Here is a 14,031-nt window from a genome sequence, read left to right as displayed (position 1 = left end):
CAGTAAAGAAGGAGAGACTGATCTATACAGGTTGGCAAGACAGAGAGACAGAGATGGGAAGGATATGCAGCAGGTTAGGGTGATTAAGGATAGGGATGGGAAGTCTATTGACAGGTGCCAGTAATGTTAGGGGAAGATGGAAAGAGTACTTTGAAGAGTTGATGAATGAGAAAAATGAGAGAGACCAAAGACTAGAAGAGGTGACTGTTATGGACCAGGAAGTAGCAAAGATTAGTCAGGATGAAGTAAGAGGGCATTGAAGAGGATGAAGATTGTAAAGGCAGTCGGTCCTGATGATATACCTGTAGAGGTTTGGAAGTGTCTGGGAGAGGTGGCAGTAGAGTTTCTGACTGGGTTGTTCAACAGGATCTTAGATGCCTGAGGAATGGAGGAGAAGTGTGCTGGTGCCCATTTTTAAGAACAAGGGAGATGTGCAGAGTTGTGGCAACTACAGAGGAATAATGATAGATAGATATATAGATACTTTATTAATCCCGGAGTAAATTGTATAAATTGTATAAAGCTGATGAGCCATACGATGAAGTTATGGGAAAGAGTAGTTGAAGCTATATTAAGAGCAGAAGTGAGCATTTGTGAGCAGCAGTATGGTTTCATGCCAAAAAAAGAGTACTACAGATGCAGTATTTGCTTTGAGGATGTTGATAGAGAAGTACAGAGAAGGCCAGACGGAGCTGCACTGTGTTTTTGTAGATCTGGAGAAAGCTTATGACAGGGTGCCCAGAGAAGAACTGTGGTATTGTATGAGGAAGTCTGGCAGAGAAGTATGTGAGAGCGGTGCAGGACATGTATGAGGACTGTAAGACAGTGGTGAGGTGTGCTGTAGGTGTGACAGAGGAGTTAAAGGTGGAGGTGGGACTGCATCAGGGATCAGCTCTGAGCCCCTTCTTGTTCGCTATGGTGATGGACAGGCTGACAGATGAGGTAACACAGGAATCTCCATGGACTATGATGTTTGAAGATGACATTGTGATCTGCAGTGAGAGCAGGGAACAGGTGGAGGAGAAGCTAGAGAGGTGGAGGTTTGTCTTGGAAAGGAGAGGAATGAAGGTTAGCCGCAGTAAGACAGAGTACATGTGTGTGAATGAGAGGGACCCAAGTGGAAGAGTGTGGAAAAGAGGTGAAGAAGCGTGTACAGGCAGGATGGAACGGGTGGAGAAAAGTGTCAGGTGTGATGTGTGATAGAAGAGTTTCAGCTAAAATGAAAGGAAAGATGTACAAAACTGTGGTGAGACCAGCGATGTTGTTTGGTCTAGAGACAGTGTCACTGAGGAAAAGACAGGAGACAGAGCTGGAGGTAGCAGAGATGAAGATGCTGAGGTTCTCTCTGGGAGTGACCAGGAAGGATAGGATCAGGAATGAGTACATCAGAGGGACAGCACATGTTAGAGGTTTTGGAGATAAAGTCAGAGAGGCCAGACTGAGATGGTTTGAACATGTCCAGAGGAGAGATAGTGAATATATTGGTAGAAGGATGCGGAGTTTTGAACTGCCAAGCAGGAGGTCTAGAGGAAGACCAAAGAGGAGGTTTATGGATGTAGTGAAAGAGAACATGAAGGTAGTTGGTGTGAGAGAAGAGGATGCAGAAGACAGGGTTACATGGAGGCAACTGATTTGTTGTGGCAACCCATAAAGGGAAAAGCCAAAAGGAAAAAAAGAACAACACATTTCATAACAAAGAACCTCACCGATGTGATGGTATGATTGATCTGTGACCAGTTCTAATGTTACATTATGTTTAAGGAGAAGGGACAAGTGAATGGAGCAAAGATATTTTTAAGAATGCAATCTGTCCTGTGCAGCAGCAAGATTTATCCCCCATGGATTGGATACTGGTGGCTGATGAAGGGATGAAGATCACAACTTTCTGAAGACCAGGTAGTGAGAAGCAGGAACATATCAGCAATTTGTTCCACTTCTTTAGCTTCATTGAAAATTTTGAAGTTACTGTTGTAGTCCAATATAAACATGTAGTTTGATTTAAAAATGCACATTCTATGAGGTTAGAGGTGATACAACAAATAATCATATCACAGAAAACATGGGGTACTTGAAAAAGTTCATACAAACCATTCTATCGATTTAAGTGAGTTCCCATTCATTCCGACTTTCAAATGACTTAATATCTCTGCATTTAGAAAATACCTTCTTAAATACATATTTTACTGCTTGGTTGGTGTATGGGCAACATTTTATGGTCTCTTCAGTGAACCAGTGGAGCGCTTCATATGAAAGCCAAACACAAAACAATTTATGTGCTTATTATTAATATATTTTATGTCCAAAGCCCAAAGAAGAACCAAAGTCGATGAGTCTCCATCTTCCCTTTGACAACTGATGTCTGCCAGAGCTGCATCGCTGATGGGAGCAACGATGGATGTCTACACAACAGTCACATCCAGCAAAACAAAAAACAAAAAACCATGGCAAACATTTCTGTGTTCTCTTCAGGTAATGACGCCTCAAGAGAATCTCAACAGAACCTGGTGTATACACAGCATAATGCACCAATGAATGTCAGTTATTGAAGCGGTGATTTTTTTTAAGTAGTTTAATTAAAATATTAAATACAACCCAACAGATTTGACGTTATAAAAAAAGACAAAATAGTTAAACATAGTTTTGGTTGACTAAAAAATCAGATGTGGATTTTAACAGATAAGACAAAGTAATATTTGGCAGTTTCTATAGGAAAATACCTTTACATGATAAACTGATGCAACCCAAAGTAAAATAATTCAAGTCAGATAAATGGAAATCACGAGTAAAATAGTGAATAGTGCCATCATTTTGGTCAAGCAGACCAAAGACCTTTCATTCATCCAACATTATCCCTACAGAGATAGTCTTATCACTGCGAATGAAAGACAGGCATGATCTTAGAGCCATTGGAAGTTAGAAAAAAGAAGTAACAATATTGTACATGTCTACAAATAAGAAACCAAACAGACATTGTATGATAGATGCATTGGGTACAATCAAGAGCAAGGAAAGCTATATTAATCGAAAATTCCTACCACATCCCAGTGGACTAAAAGGGAAATTTTCATTTCTCAAGGTTCAGAACAAGCGGACAGAATGAGGTCTTCTCTGATACACAGTTCACTGAAGGGCTGACAGTCCCACGTCTCCTGGTTTGGCATTTCTCTCCTGAGAGGAGAATTACAAAACACACACACCAAGAAAAAAGAAAAGCAAAAACTGCTTCACTGTGCTATCTGATGCTTTTAGATTCCAAAAACAGTGCCACATCGAATATCAGAGTCAGTAAAAGGGGCATTTAAATTTGCTATCTTGGTGATAGCCTGACCAATGAGTGCATCCCACAGCCAAGATGATGGGAAGAGAAGAAATGATTTTCCTGTGGATGTTCAGGGAAATCTGTCTGTAAAACCCAATGCGAATCTGCCTTTTGGTTCATTAGGACTTGTGTCTCACTTTATGGACGAGGTTACTTGGTAGTAATAATTGCTGTGCTCATCAAAATCTCAGATAGTTTGTTCCTCCAAGTCGTTACCTTGCCTTTTATTTTCATTAATTAACACATGCACAATATGTTATTGATTCTACTATTGATTCAGAGGACAGTCAGATATCTTAAAGAGCTATCAATGGACTTTCAGCCAAGTTGTAGTTGTAACACTGACTGGCCAGTTCACCATCTAGATCTTCTCATTGACTACTGATAATAAACATAAAGTAGGTTTCCAGATATTACGTTTCCTGGATTAAGGAATTCACTGAAATTACTTAAATTGGCATGAGACATTTTGACAAAAGTAACATCATCTTGGTGGCGTCCATAGTGTATGATCATATAACAAATAAGGACATCCTCACGGTGCACCAATTTCCTTTTTTTTGTTGATATAGTTATCTTTAATGGTATTGACACCCAGAGATATGACAGGAAAAAGGGGATAGAGGGTGAGGGAGAAGACATGTAGACCCTCATGACATGTGAGGGTTGAAACGTCCATGCATGGGGTGTATGTCTAAAACACTGTGCTATTTACACCCCCCCAAGCATACCTACTACATTCATCCAACAGATAAACAGTTGTAGGATTTTATTTTGGCTCAGAATAAAAAGTAATTTAAGTGTTGTTGGCTGAAATATGTGATTTGAGTGCTCTCAAGTTACATGTTTAAATAAAGGCAAAAACTGAGCGAATCTGCTTCCAACTCATTTGTTCATGTAAATCAAGAACCATGTGGGGAAAAAGCATTCATTTCAGCTTTCCACTTGTACTCTTCTCCCGGAATTAAAAAAAGAAGAAGAAAGAACTGAAGTGTCAACAAGCTGGTGACAAAATAATCACAAAGCCACCAGCCGGTAGCTGCATCTTAATAAAACACACTGACACATTAGGCGGGAACTGTTTAAATGCTGTGACCTCAAGGCTAGCAGCAACTTAGAATAATGCATAAATACTCTAAAGTTGTACAACAACAAAACCGCCTCAATGCAGCATGTTAAACAAAATCTTTGTCCAGAATCTGTTAACACAGCTAAATCCTTTCTATGACCCCCACCCGCCTTGGCTGTAAAAACACTCCACTGGTCGGATTTGCACAAATGGCTAATGCACACGCTGTACAGACTGTAGCTGTAGCTAGTTAGCACTTATCTGAACTGAATACAAAATCAACAGACTAAACAAAATCAATAGATTCAACCTGAACACTGGTCACAATGTTACAGAGATGTTCGGAAAAACGAACGCTTGTGATTCCAGCAATATTGGTACCAGACCGAAGAGAGGTATTGTACCTTCATTCACTTAAATGCCACATGTAACTATCGTTTCTTGTAAATGACAATGTATTTCAAGCTTTTCTTCTTTTGGTAAAGTATGATTGCCTTTAGTTTCTTTGAGCTTGATTTCTTCTATTATCCAACTATTTGAGCTTCTGTTGCACAGACACAATTCTTTCAGCAAGTAAACTGAACAGCATATCTAAAACAAAAAACTAAAACAACTGCTGCGTTGTACATTCAGTACGGACATATATAAAGATTGATTAATACATTTATATTGCTGGTAAGCCATGTTTGAATGTTTGTTTTAAGGCAGAGGTTCCATGCAACAATCATCAGCTAACGTGGATGACAAAAGCTGGTCCTCATCAGGACATCATGACTTTACAGACTGTTTATATTCATGTATGTGCATAATAATCTCCACGTGCACAGGCTGACTTAACTTTATATTTTTTGAGAAGTCCGCATTCCAACACACAAGCTTACAGCCTCATTGAGAAAAAGTCTGTTGGATAAATAAATGAAAAAGGTTGTAACAAGTGTACTTGTGGTAACGCTGCATTCACCAACACCACATGTCTGTGTGTTTTCCATCCTAATATATGGGTGTGGGAGGTGAGGGTGAGCAGCCTGCATCCTCTCAGGGTGCTTTGGTACCTCTTTGTTTATACAAGCCCACAGCGCCGGTTAAAGAGCTTCCTTTCCAGAGTTTTTGAGAACTAGCAGATGCTTTCAGAGGGCTTTAGCACTGCTGGCGAGGGAGACTGTGTGAGACACTGGTTTCTGTGGATAGCGGCTGTAGTAGTAAACCTGGAACAGGATGGATAAATCCACAAAGACCTGCAGCAGGCCACACGTCCAAAACTGCACAGGAGCCTGGGTGAACAGGAAATAGACGGTTTTGAAGGTGTCGCCACTGGTCCACATTAGAACCATCTTGATACTGAAAGGAAAGAGAAGAGATGATTTAAGGAGTTTGTTGTTGTTAGAAAATGTCTTCTTTCCCATTGCCCAATTATATTAAAGAGCATCCGTGGTGCACTGTCATCCTGCCCGGAATGTACCCTGCCTCACACCCCAAGTTCTCTGGGATAGGCTCCAACAACCCCATGACCCACGACAGCGGAAGAAGCAGGTACTGAAAATGAATGAATGAAACTAAAGAGCATGAAAACCAAACAATCAGACAACAAACAGTTACCTCAGATAAGTTATCACCGCTACATTCTTATCGCCACTTTCAGTGTTCTCAACAGTGACTGCTCCATCTTTTTTAATCAGTAACAAATCTCATTCATGTCTTGATCAACATGTAGTCCAGCAGTGATTAAATCAGCTGCTGATATTAGTGCTAATAAACTATACTTGCTATTTAGTTTCATTTGTTATTGAAATAATGGATTGCACAGTGTGTTTAATGAGCCTCTAGCTGGTTGATGATTACTTTGGCATCGCTTTCACTCTTGCTAACTGGAGCTGAAAGAATTTTTTTGAAAAAGAACCATTAAAAAATTTAAATCCTAAACAATTACCAAAACCTTTCTTTTATGAATGTGTCATAATGGCACATTTTATATCAAATGTTTTCCCTCAATCTTGATTAACATTCAGAAGTATCTTTAATACAAATTACCCACTGGTGGAGTCAAAGGGGTGGAACAAAGACAGATTTTGGTCACCAAATCCACTAGGAAAATGGGTCAGAAGACCATCAGTGCAATGATCTGCTAAAGCACATTTGCTACAATAACACCAATTTGAAATTTAAATATAGAATAATGAATGATAATCAAGGGGTTGAAGCAGTTAAATAATAGAGTTATTGTATTAAAGTTGCTTAAGTAAAGCATCCACGTGATTTGAGAGGCCAAAGTTATTTAAGCATTCTCTTCACTCGTATCTGGAATCTCTCTGAACTCAACTAATTAGATGGAAAAGGAAGCATAGTGAAAGTAGAACAAAGACAAAAACACAAGCCCCAGGCTTCAAATACATAATTCTATATATATGTATACTGTAAATCATATTCCAACAATACCTATGGATACAACATTCAGCTGGACCAAGGAAGGGTGGTGATTTGCTTCTAGTCTTTTTAGATGCCTTAAAAGGCGCTGCTGGTTGCTGCACTCGCTGCAGGCATTTTACCTTGAGGCAGGATACATGTAGGTAAAAAAAACCAAAAAAAACAGGCCTGAGCCAGCACTTTGTCTACAAAGCACACTCATAAAGCAACCTGCCAACAACAATAAAAACACAGGCTGAGAAATTTTGCTTCATTCAAGTGTGTTGGGTTGGTTTGCGAGCACTATGGAAAAAGCTTTAGAGAATATTTTTGGTGTCAGCGAGTCAAGTTTGGTTGGTTTATCTCCAGTGGCATCTTTCCTCATTAGTTTAGATTCAGAATATTTGTCACAGAAATTATTCACAGCAAAAGTGTATGAACAGACTAACAGTTTTTGTTTTTTGGGACTTAATACTGTCACACACTTGTCACACATGAATTGACAATGCACATAGAACAAAAGCATTAAAGCTTTTATCATTTTTGATCAGGGAAAGAACACCCAATGATGTGGAATTGCATTACAACGATTTGCATAAATCCGTAGGTAAATGTCTTTTACAGATCAATTATGACACAAGCTGCTGAGACAATTTCTCAGTCAACAGGAGGATATTTTATATTTGAAAATGTACTAAAATCATTAAATGGCTTTTAGAAAATCCAGAGGTTGGTTTGTTTGCTTTAACATGACAGAAGAACTCCATGGCTCTACTGATTGTGAGCTGAGATTAGAATTCTTTTAATAGTTTGGTCTTCTTGTTTTTTCTATCATACAGTTTGACCACTAATTTCATATATATCCAAACAAGATATATTTTGGGGGCAAAATCCACGTAGAAACTACAACACTACAGGAATAAAACACCTGTGGATTCTTCTTTCTGCACTGCCGATAAATGCTGGAACCGGAAATACTTGTCCAGTATGAATGCAGTTTTTGAGCTGGTCTCCATGGGAGAAAATACCTGCAATCAGGTTTCTGAATCTCGAGGTAGGCTTGTCGTGAAGAATGGAAGCTTTTGCAGCAGCAGATTAATGCTCAGCTTCTGATACTCTTGTTTTTTAAAGGCAGTGCAGCTGACCGGAGGCTAATGCTCATTTTGTTATTGCACTAGATCTGACAGATTCAATCCAATTTCTACTGATGTAAGAAAATAAGTCACAGCTGTAATCTCATAATAGGGTCTCACCCATCGAGCCACAGCAGGGTCAAATAAAGGCGTTATTAATTCCTAACTGAATGATGTCACATGGTTCCGATTGAGGATGCTCCGATGGAACGTGCTATAGGATGAATTAGAAGTAATCTACTCTCTCTGCCCCAGGTAGAAGAGAGTGTATCCAGAACATGTCATGGAACATCTGAAGCAAAGCTTTTCAGCCTGAACTCTTCATGCATAATTCATGCCTCCACCCTAACCTTAGCCCTTTTTCATTTGTGAGGCCAATTTGTGCAAGCTATTTTCTAGCTACTCCCTCTGTAATTACTTTCCCCTACATTTCTATAATTTTCATGGTCTATTTTGAAAAACTAACTTGATACACCTCTTCTCCTTTCCTCCCTGTCCACTCATCTTCCCAACTGTTTCCACCTTCGTCTCCTCCCCCTCCTACTCTGTTTTCTTAGTGAGGAGCTTGTTAGCACTGTGGGAAGCGTCCCTCCCCCCTCTCTCTCCTCTGCAGCCACTATCGTAGTTATGAGGTTGTATATCTACTGGTAATGATTAAAGAGGCGGGATTCTTGTTTGATCAATTCCTCTGTTGGTTCCCTAATGAGAGGTAAGACAAGGACCGCTGGAAGCACATGGTGAGGACATGTCGGGCTACTTATTTGTCACCTTCTCAGGGACATATATAGAAAATTGAGGATGGAAACATGCTGCACTCCCATCTGAAACGATGCCAGAGAAGTAGGAAATTTCTACTGCAGGCTGCAGATACATTACATACATAAAAACATACATACTCTAGTTTTGCATGTATATTTGCTTTAAAAAAATGACATTTAAAGTAAAAGCACAGATGAATTGTTAAGCAAATGGCTTAATTAGTTTCTAAAATGCTGCTCAGCTCTGTATCTGTTAATCCAAAATGGTTACAGAGTGGCCAAAAATACCTGACATAATTTATTAAAGAGTACTTATTCATGTACCATCATATATCACTACACTGACTGCAGACAGAGTAAAGCTTATAGTTTAGGGCATTAATTTTGTCATTCTTATCGTCTCTCTGCAGCTCCTATTTATTCAGATCAAGCAACTCATTTTATTACGACGATGTCATAGCGGTGAGTGCATGCAGGAAATAGAGGACAGTCACATACTGAATAATCATCTACTTCCTAAAATAATTTTAACAAGTAAGTAAAGCTTTGGGATGGATTTAAAGTTCAGGGGAAAGTTATGAAAGAAAAGTGAAGAATTAAAGAAAGTTATTTATTTCATGTGTTGCTATGAAGAAAGCTGCAGTCTCCCATGAGACTTCATGAGGCTGCTGTGTATGAGAACATGACACTAGAATGACATGAGTCTGATGTTTATGAGTTGTCCTTGTCACTCATTCATTAATTGGAATTGTTTGGTTATTGTAACATGTTATAAATATGCCACAGTTGTTCTAATGATCACACTTGAACAAAATGTTCAGTTATACTTACGTTTAACAGTCATAAATGGTTTGCTCTGACATCGGCTGTCACCGTTATAATTTTTGTTGTGGGTTTTCTTATTCTCAACTACATTGGTATAACATGAACTAGTCATCAAGTATTACTACATAGTGAAATCTTCTTGTAACTGTGCTGTAAATGCTGTCATTTCAATGACCTTAAATTCAGTTACATACATTGGATGTATTGCAGAATGTAATTAAATGTAAAGAAAGGGGAAAAAATGACCAAGTTCCTGATGGAAGCTTTGCTCATTGCTAAAGGAAGCTAATTGCCAACTATAGCTGCTGTAAACTGACTAGCTGGGTCAGTTGTGAAGCCCAGTGGGAAATGCCAAGCAAAATCCAGCTTTGTACTACATCTTAAGTTAAGTTGGCATCTATTACTTTACTTTTCTGTGTTTCCAGTAAAAACAGGAATCTGGGAAGAGATTTGCTTTTTCCAGTTGAGAACAGCAATGCATGAGCATTACATGCCCTGCCAGTCAGCCAGCAGTCCTATCAACTGATTGTCCAATGAAAACTCTCTCTTTGTTGCAGCCCTACAGTAATACTGTAATACACAGCTGGGTAACTACCTGAAAATACCTAACTACAAAAAAGAACTACTCATCATTTAAAGAAAAATGTGAGAGAATATCTGAACCATGAAGGATTACTCTGAGAGTCTCATATATGACAATTTCATCTAATCCTGGGGATATTGATGGAAAAGTATTCTTGCAGCGCTTTTCCTGAAACCCATTTGTTTGCCTTCAAATCTTGAGGTTCTGGGGTGAAAGACTATAATCATTTGGTGGATGAAACACTTCTATTGCAATTGCATTTAGTTTCCGATGAACCAGTGACTTTATATTAGTTTTATCTCTTTTATGTGAGAGTATGCCACTTGTCAAGTCCTCGAGTTTGTTATTCTTGCCATAGCCATAAAACATACAAAGTGGAACAGAATTACACTTCTTATCACCAGGTGCAAGAGAAAATAAATAGCTAACATGCATAAGGAAGGCATAAGAATAATTTTAGAAACAACTTAACGGCAATAAAAAGTACTGTTTAGTGCCTCTGTTAAGGATTTCTTTTATCGTTACTTTTTTAATCTATCATTTGATGTTACAATATGTGTATTTTGATGTAAGATAAAAGCTACACTAACATTACTACGCTAAACAGGATGTTACCTCTGAAGAAAAACACATTTTCTTTTCATCTGCCCTGATCAAGAGAAAACAGAGAGCCTCAAGTGAAGTGAACAGACCGGGGGAGGACGAGTTGGACTGATAATCTTGAGGTTCTCCAGCTACTCTGTTCTACAGTCATGCTTCACACAGTAGCTACATCCACTGGGCCACAGGGTGATGGCCTAGTACCATCAGTAGTCAATGCAACAATCCCAGTGTGTGACCATGTGGCTGGCAGCCTACAGGCTAAATAAGGCTCTAGCATCCTCATCTAACATGCTGGTGAAGCTTAGCCTTATAAGGTTGCAGTCAGCTGTCTGGATTTCCCGCCTCCCTTTTCTATGTTTGTGTCTGTGTGCTGTATTTTATTTTTTTGATGGCAGAATCCACATGCAACTTTGGCTCCTCAAAGTCAGGACTGGTAAATAATTGTAGCAGTGTGAAACCATGAACCACACACACTTTTTATCTACTACTAGAAAGGTGAGTAACGTCGTTAAATTTTTGCAGTGGATGAAATATTTTGTTCCAAATCCAGTTTCAAATAAATCTCAATATCTAAAATAATATTTTTATTCCAGCAACATGTACCAAAAATTTTGAGGCGTCATCCAAAAGCTGTTTATACCAGGGAAATACATAAAGAAATGCATCACTTGAGAAAGATATTCACTGTCTGCAGTTTGTAATATTATGGGATAATTCAGGGAATAAGGGGAATTTTTTGCATCTAGGGGTTGGGCTAAAAAGAAACTGTGAATGGACATGACCTTTGATCCCTCTTATGGCACTTTTTAAAAAACCCAACATGATTCTAGGATTGGAATCCCCTTGGAAACGCTGTTCTAGCTAAACACAACTTGTCTGTGCTTCGACAAATTCAAGTATCGCCTGACCTTCTAAGGGCCAGAGCTCATCGCTATACAAATAAAGGTTGATTGATTGATTGATCTAGATGGACTACTTTTAAAGTGGAAAAGCTTTCATTGGTCTGATGATTCTATATTTCAAATAGTTTTTTGAATGGTGTCTTCAAAGCTGAATAGTAAATGAACCATCCAGATTATTACCAGCCAGCATCTGTGATGGTATGAGAGAATGATTTAAATTAAGTCATATATCAATAAGAACAAAACAGAAATCTACTTTCAAAACTTAAACAGCTGTTTTTTTACACTCTAGTACATGCTGCCACATTATGACAAGGTCCTAACATTTTAACAATGTGTTGCACACATCAAATTCAGAATTAACATTTGACTCATCAGTTTATTATTAAACATTTTGTCCCTGTACCTTTACTGACTGCATTTGGATTAAAAAATATTTACAGTCATTGTGAATTTATTGAGTTTGTACAATATGTCAAAAAATGTAGCATTTTTGGAGTTAAGGTTTCCTCACTTATATAAGAAACTTTTGATTTTGATTGATTTTTTTGAATGTTTAACTCATAAATCATGCATACAGGTAACTGCAGGCTGGTAACCAGGAAAAGTATATAACATATTTACATGTTTTAAAAACATTCACAGCATGAGGAAGCTCAGTAGTCATATTGACCTATAATGAGAGAATATGTACTTTTATCATATGTTTTTGCTGAATAATCCAAAATGCTAACGATTGATTTAAATTATCAATATTAAACATTTTTTCTGTCTTGTACATAGTAAACATACTAAAACATTTGATTAACTAGCTTACTAATATTAGTTTAGCGAATGTTAACAAAATATATTACTCTGTGGAGCTCTGTTAGATAAAAGTATGCTTCGGCTTACCATTGACAAAATATAATTAATTGGCTGTTTTTCATCAGACGTTTTTTACAATAAAAAAAAAGAAGAAGATGATCCCGGGACAGAAACCTATCGACTTGGTTTTTGTCTACCTCTGTATGTAATGATCAATCCACTGTTTTTATAAAGAATTTCCACTGGTTAATCTGTCACTGCTGTCATTACAATCAGCAGTTCTTCTTACCATTACCATGATGCCATGTATGTGTGGCATTAATGGAAAATTCCAACAATGGTAGTCAAGTCATGTTCACAGAGCAGTTGTGAGTTTCAAACAGTCTCTGAGGTTAACAGTCCACATTATGTCCAGGCTGAATTACCGTCATACAAAACCACATATCATCTACTGTGCCTCCAAGAGACAAACACTGCCTTCACAGAAGTCCATCCATATTTCATAGTTAGGAACTGCTTTGCTAATGCCGACAGCGTGTCAAGGTGTCGTGTCAGTGTATATGGCGAGGACACCCAGTGTGACTCATTCGACTGTCAACTTCTCCCTGCTCCGACTACATCCCCTACTTGGGAGAGCTGATAAGGTGGAGAGGCTTTGTGAGTGTACAAGTTGCGCAAGTAGGATGATACTTGTTATGCCAGTTGGAGTGGGGGACATTCTAACTGGGGAGGAAGTCAGCGTGACATTTTTCCACACGGGCGTGCTGCATGGGATATGATTATTTAAAAGAAAGGGCATTCTGCTTTACTTCATCTGTCTGCTTGTTTTTGTCGTTGCAAAATATATGTGTGCGGTTATTCTTTCACACAAAGAATAATTAAATCACCAAATAAGTTCAACGTGGCCAAACGCGCACCCAACAGCTTCCGTTCGCTCCCATCTGTGAGGACAGGCACACAGACACACACACACACACACACAGCCTTGAGTGAGTGCTTAGTGCTTAAAGTAGCCTAGCAACAGCCTGCCAGACTCAACAGGTTTTGCACAGAGGGAGGAATGGACACCAACAATAAACAGAACTTGTCCTCAGCTTTCAGCAGCAGATTCATGTGCGCACCACCCGACGGATGGCAGAATATGTTGCAGAGTAAAACAACACCTTTGGTTGATTGTTTTTCCAACCATCCCATTATTATTTAAATTTAAATAATAGTTAGTTTTAATTTAAATGATATATGATTTTATTGTTTTTATTATTCATTTCCATTTAGTTTCAGAATGCAAAATTCTTAAGATAAAAACTTCATTCCGTACTCACTGCAATCACAAAATTTGTCAACTGTCACACAAGTGATTGCAATTTTTTAATTAACTTCTATTTTATCTCATGTTAAAGTGTCTTGTGACAGTTTAATGACACAATCGTCCAATGAAAAGACACTTTCTGGGATTTTACTCTCATATTTAGGATCTTGTCACAATGCTTCAGTAAAGCAGGATGGACCTGCAGTAGTCTGTCTGTGTTCAGTGAAGTGTCTGGGTTAGGGTTTTCAGATGAAGGATTGAGACGGCAACTTCTTGTTCCAAGTTTCAAACATCACATCCTATGAAAACCAAAATGTTTGAAC

General features: G+C 38.5%; 1 protein-coding gene across 2 annotated transcripts in view; it reads right to left on the bottom strand.

Moving 5' to 3' along the window:
* Positions 1 to 2,568: 2,568 nt before the first annotated feature.
* LOC137607308 (solute carrier family 66 member 2) overlaps positions 2,569 to 14,031 on the bottom strand; it is a 28,314-nt gene continuing 16,851 nt past the window's right edge. For both annotated transcript variants that reach the window (XM_068332982.1, XM_068332983.1), the window contains one exon: positions 2,569 to 5,726. In XM_068332982.1, coding sequence (XP_068189083.1) covers positions 5,516 to 5,726 — 211 coding nt within the window. In that variant the 3' untranslated portion in view covers positions 2,569 to 5,515. The remainder of the gene's footprint in view (positions 5,727 to 14,031) is intronic.

Source organism: Antennarius striatus, chromosome 14 (assembly GCF_040054535.1).
Source record: "Antennarius striatus isolate MH-2024 chromosome 14, ASM4005453v1, whole genome shotgun sequence".
Lineage (NCBI taxonomy): Eukaryota > Metazoa > Chordata > Actinopteri > Lophiiformes > Antennariidae > Antennarius > Antennarius striatus.
Note: the sequence above shows the minus strand (reverse complement) of the source record. Positions and strands in the feature narration are given on the sequence as shown.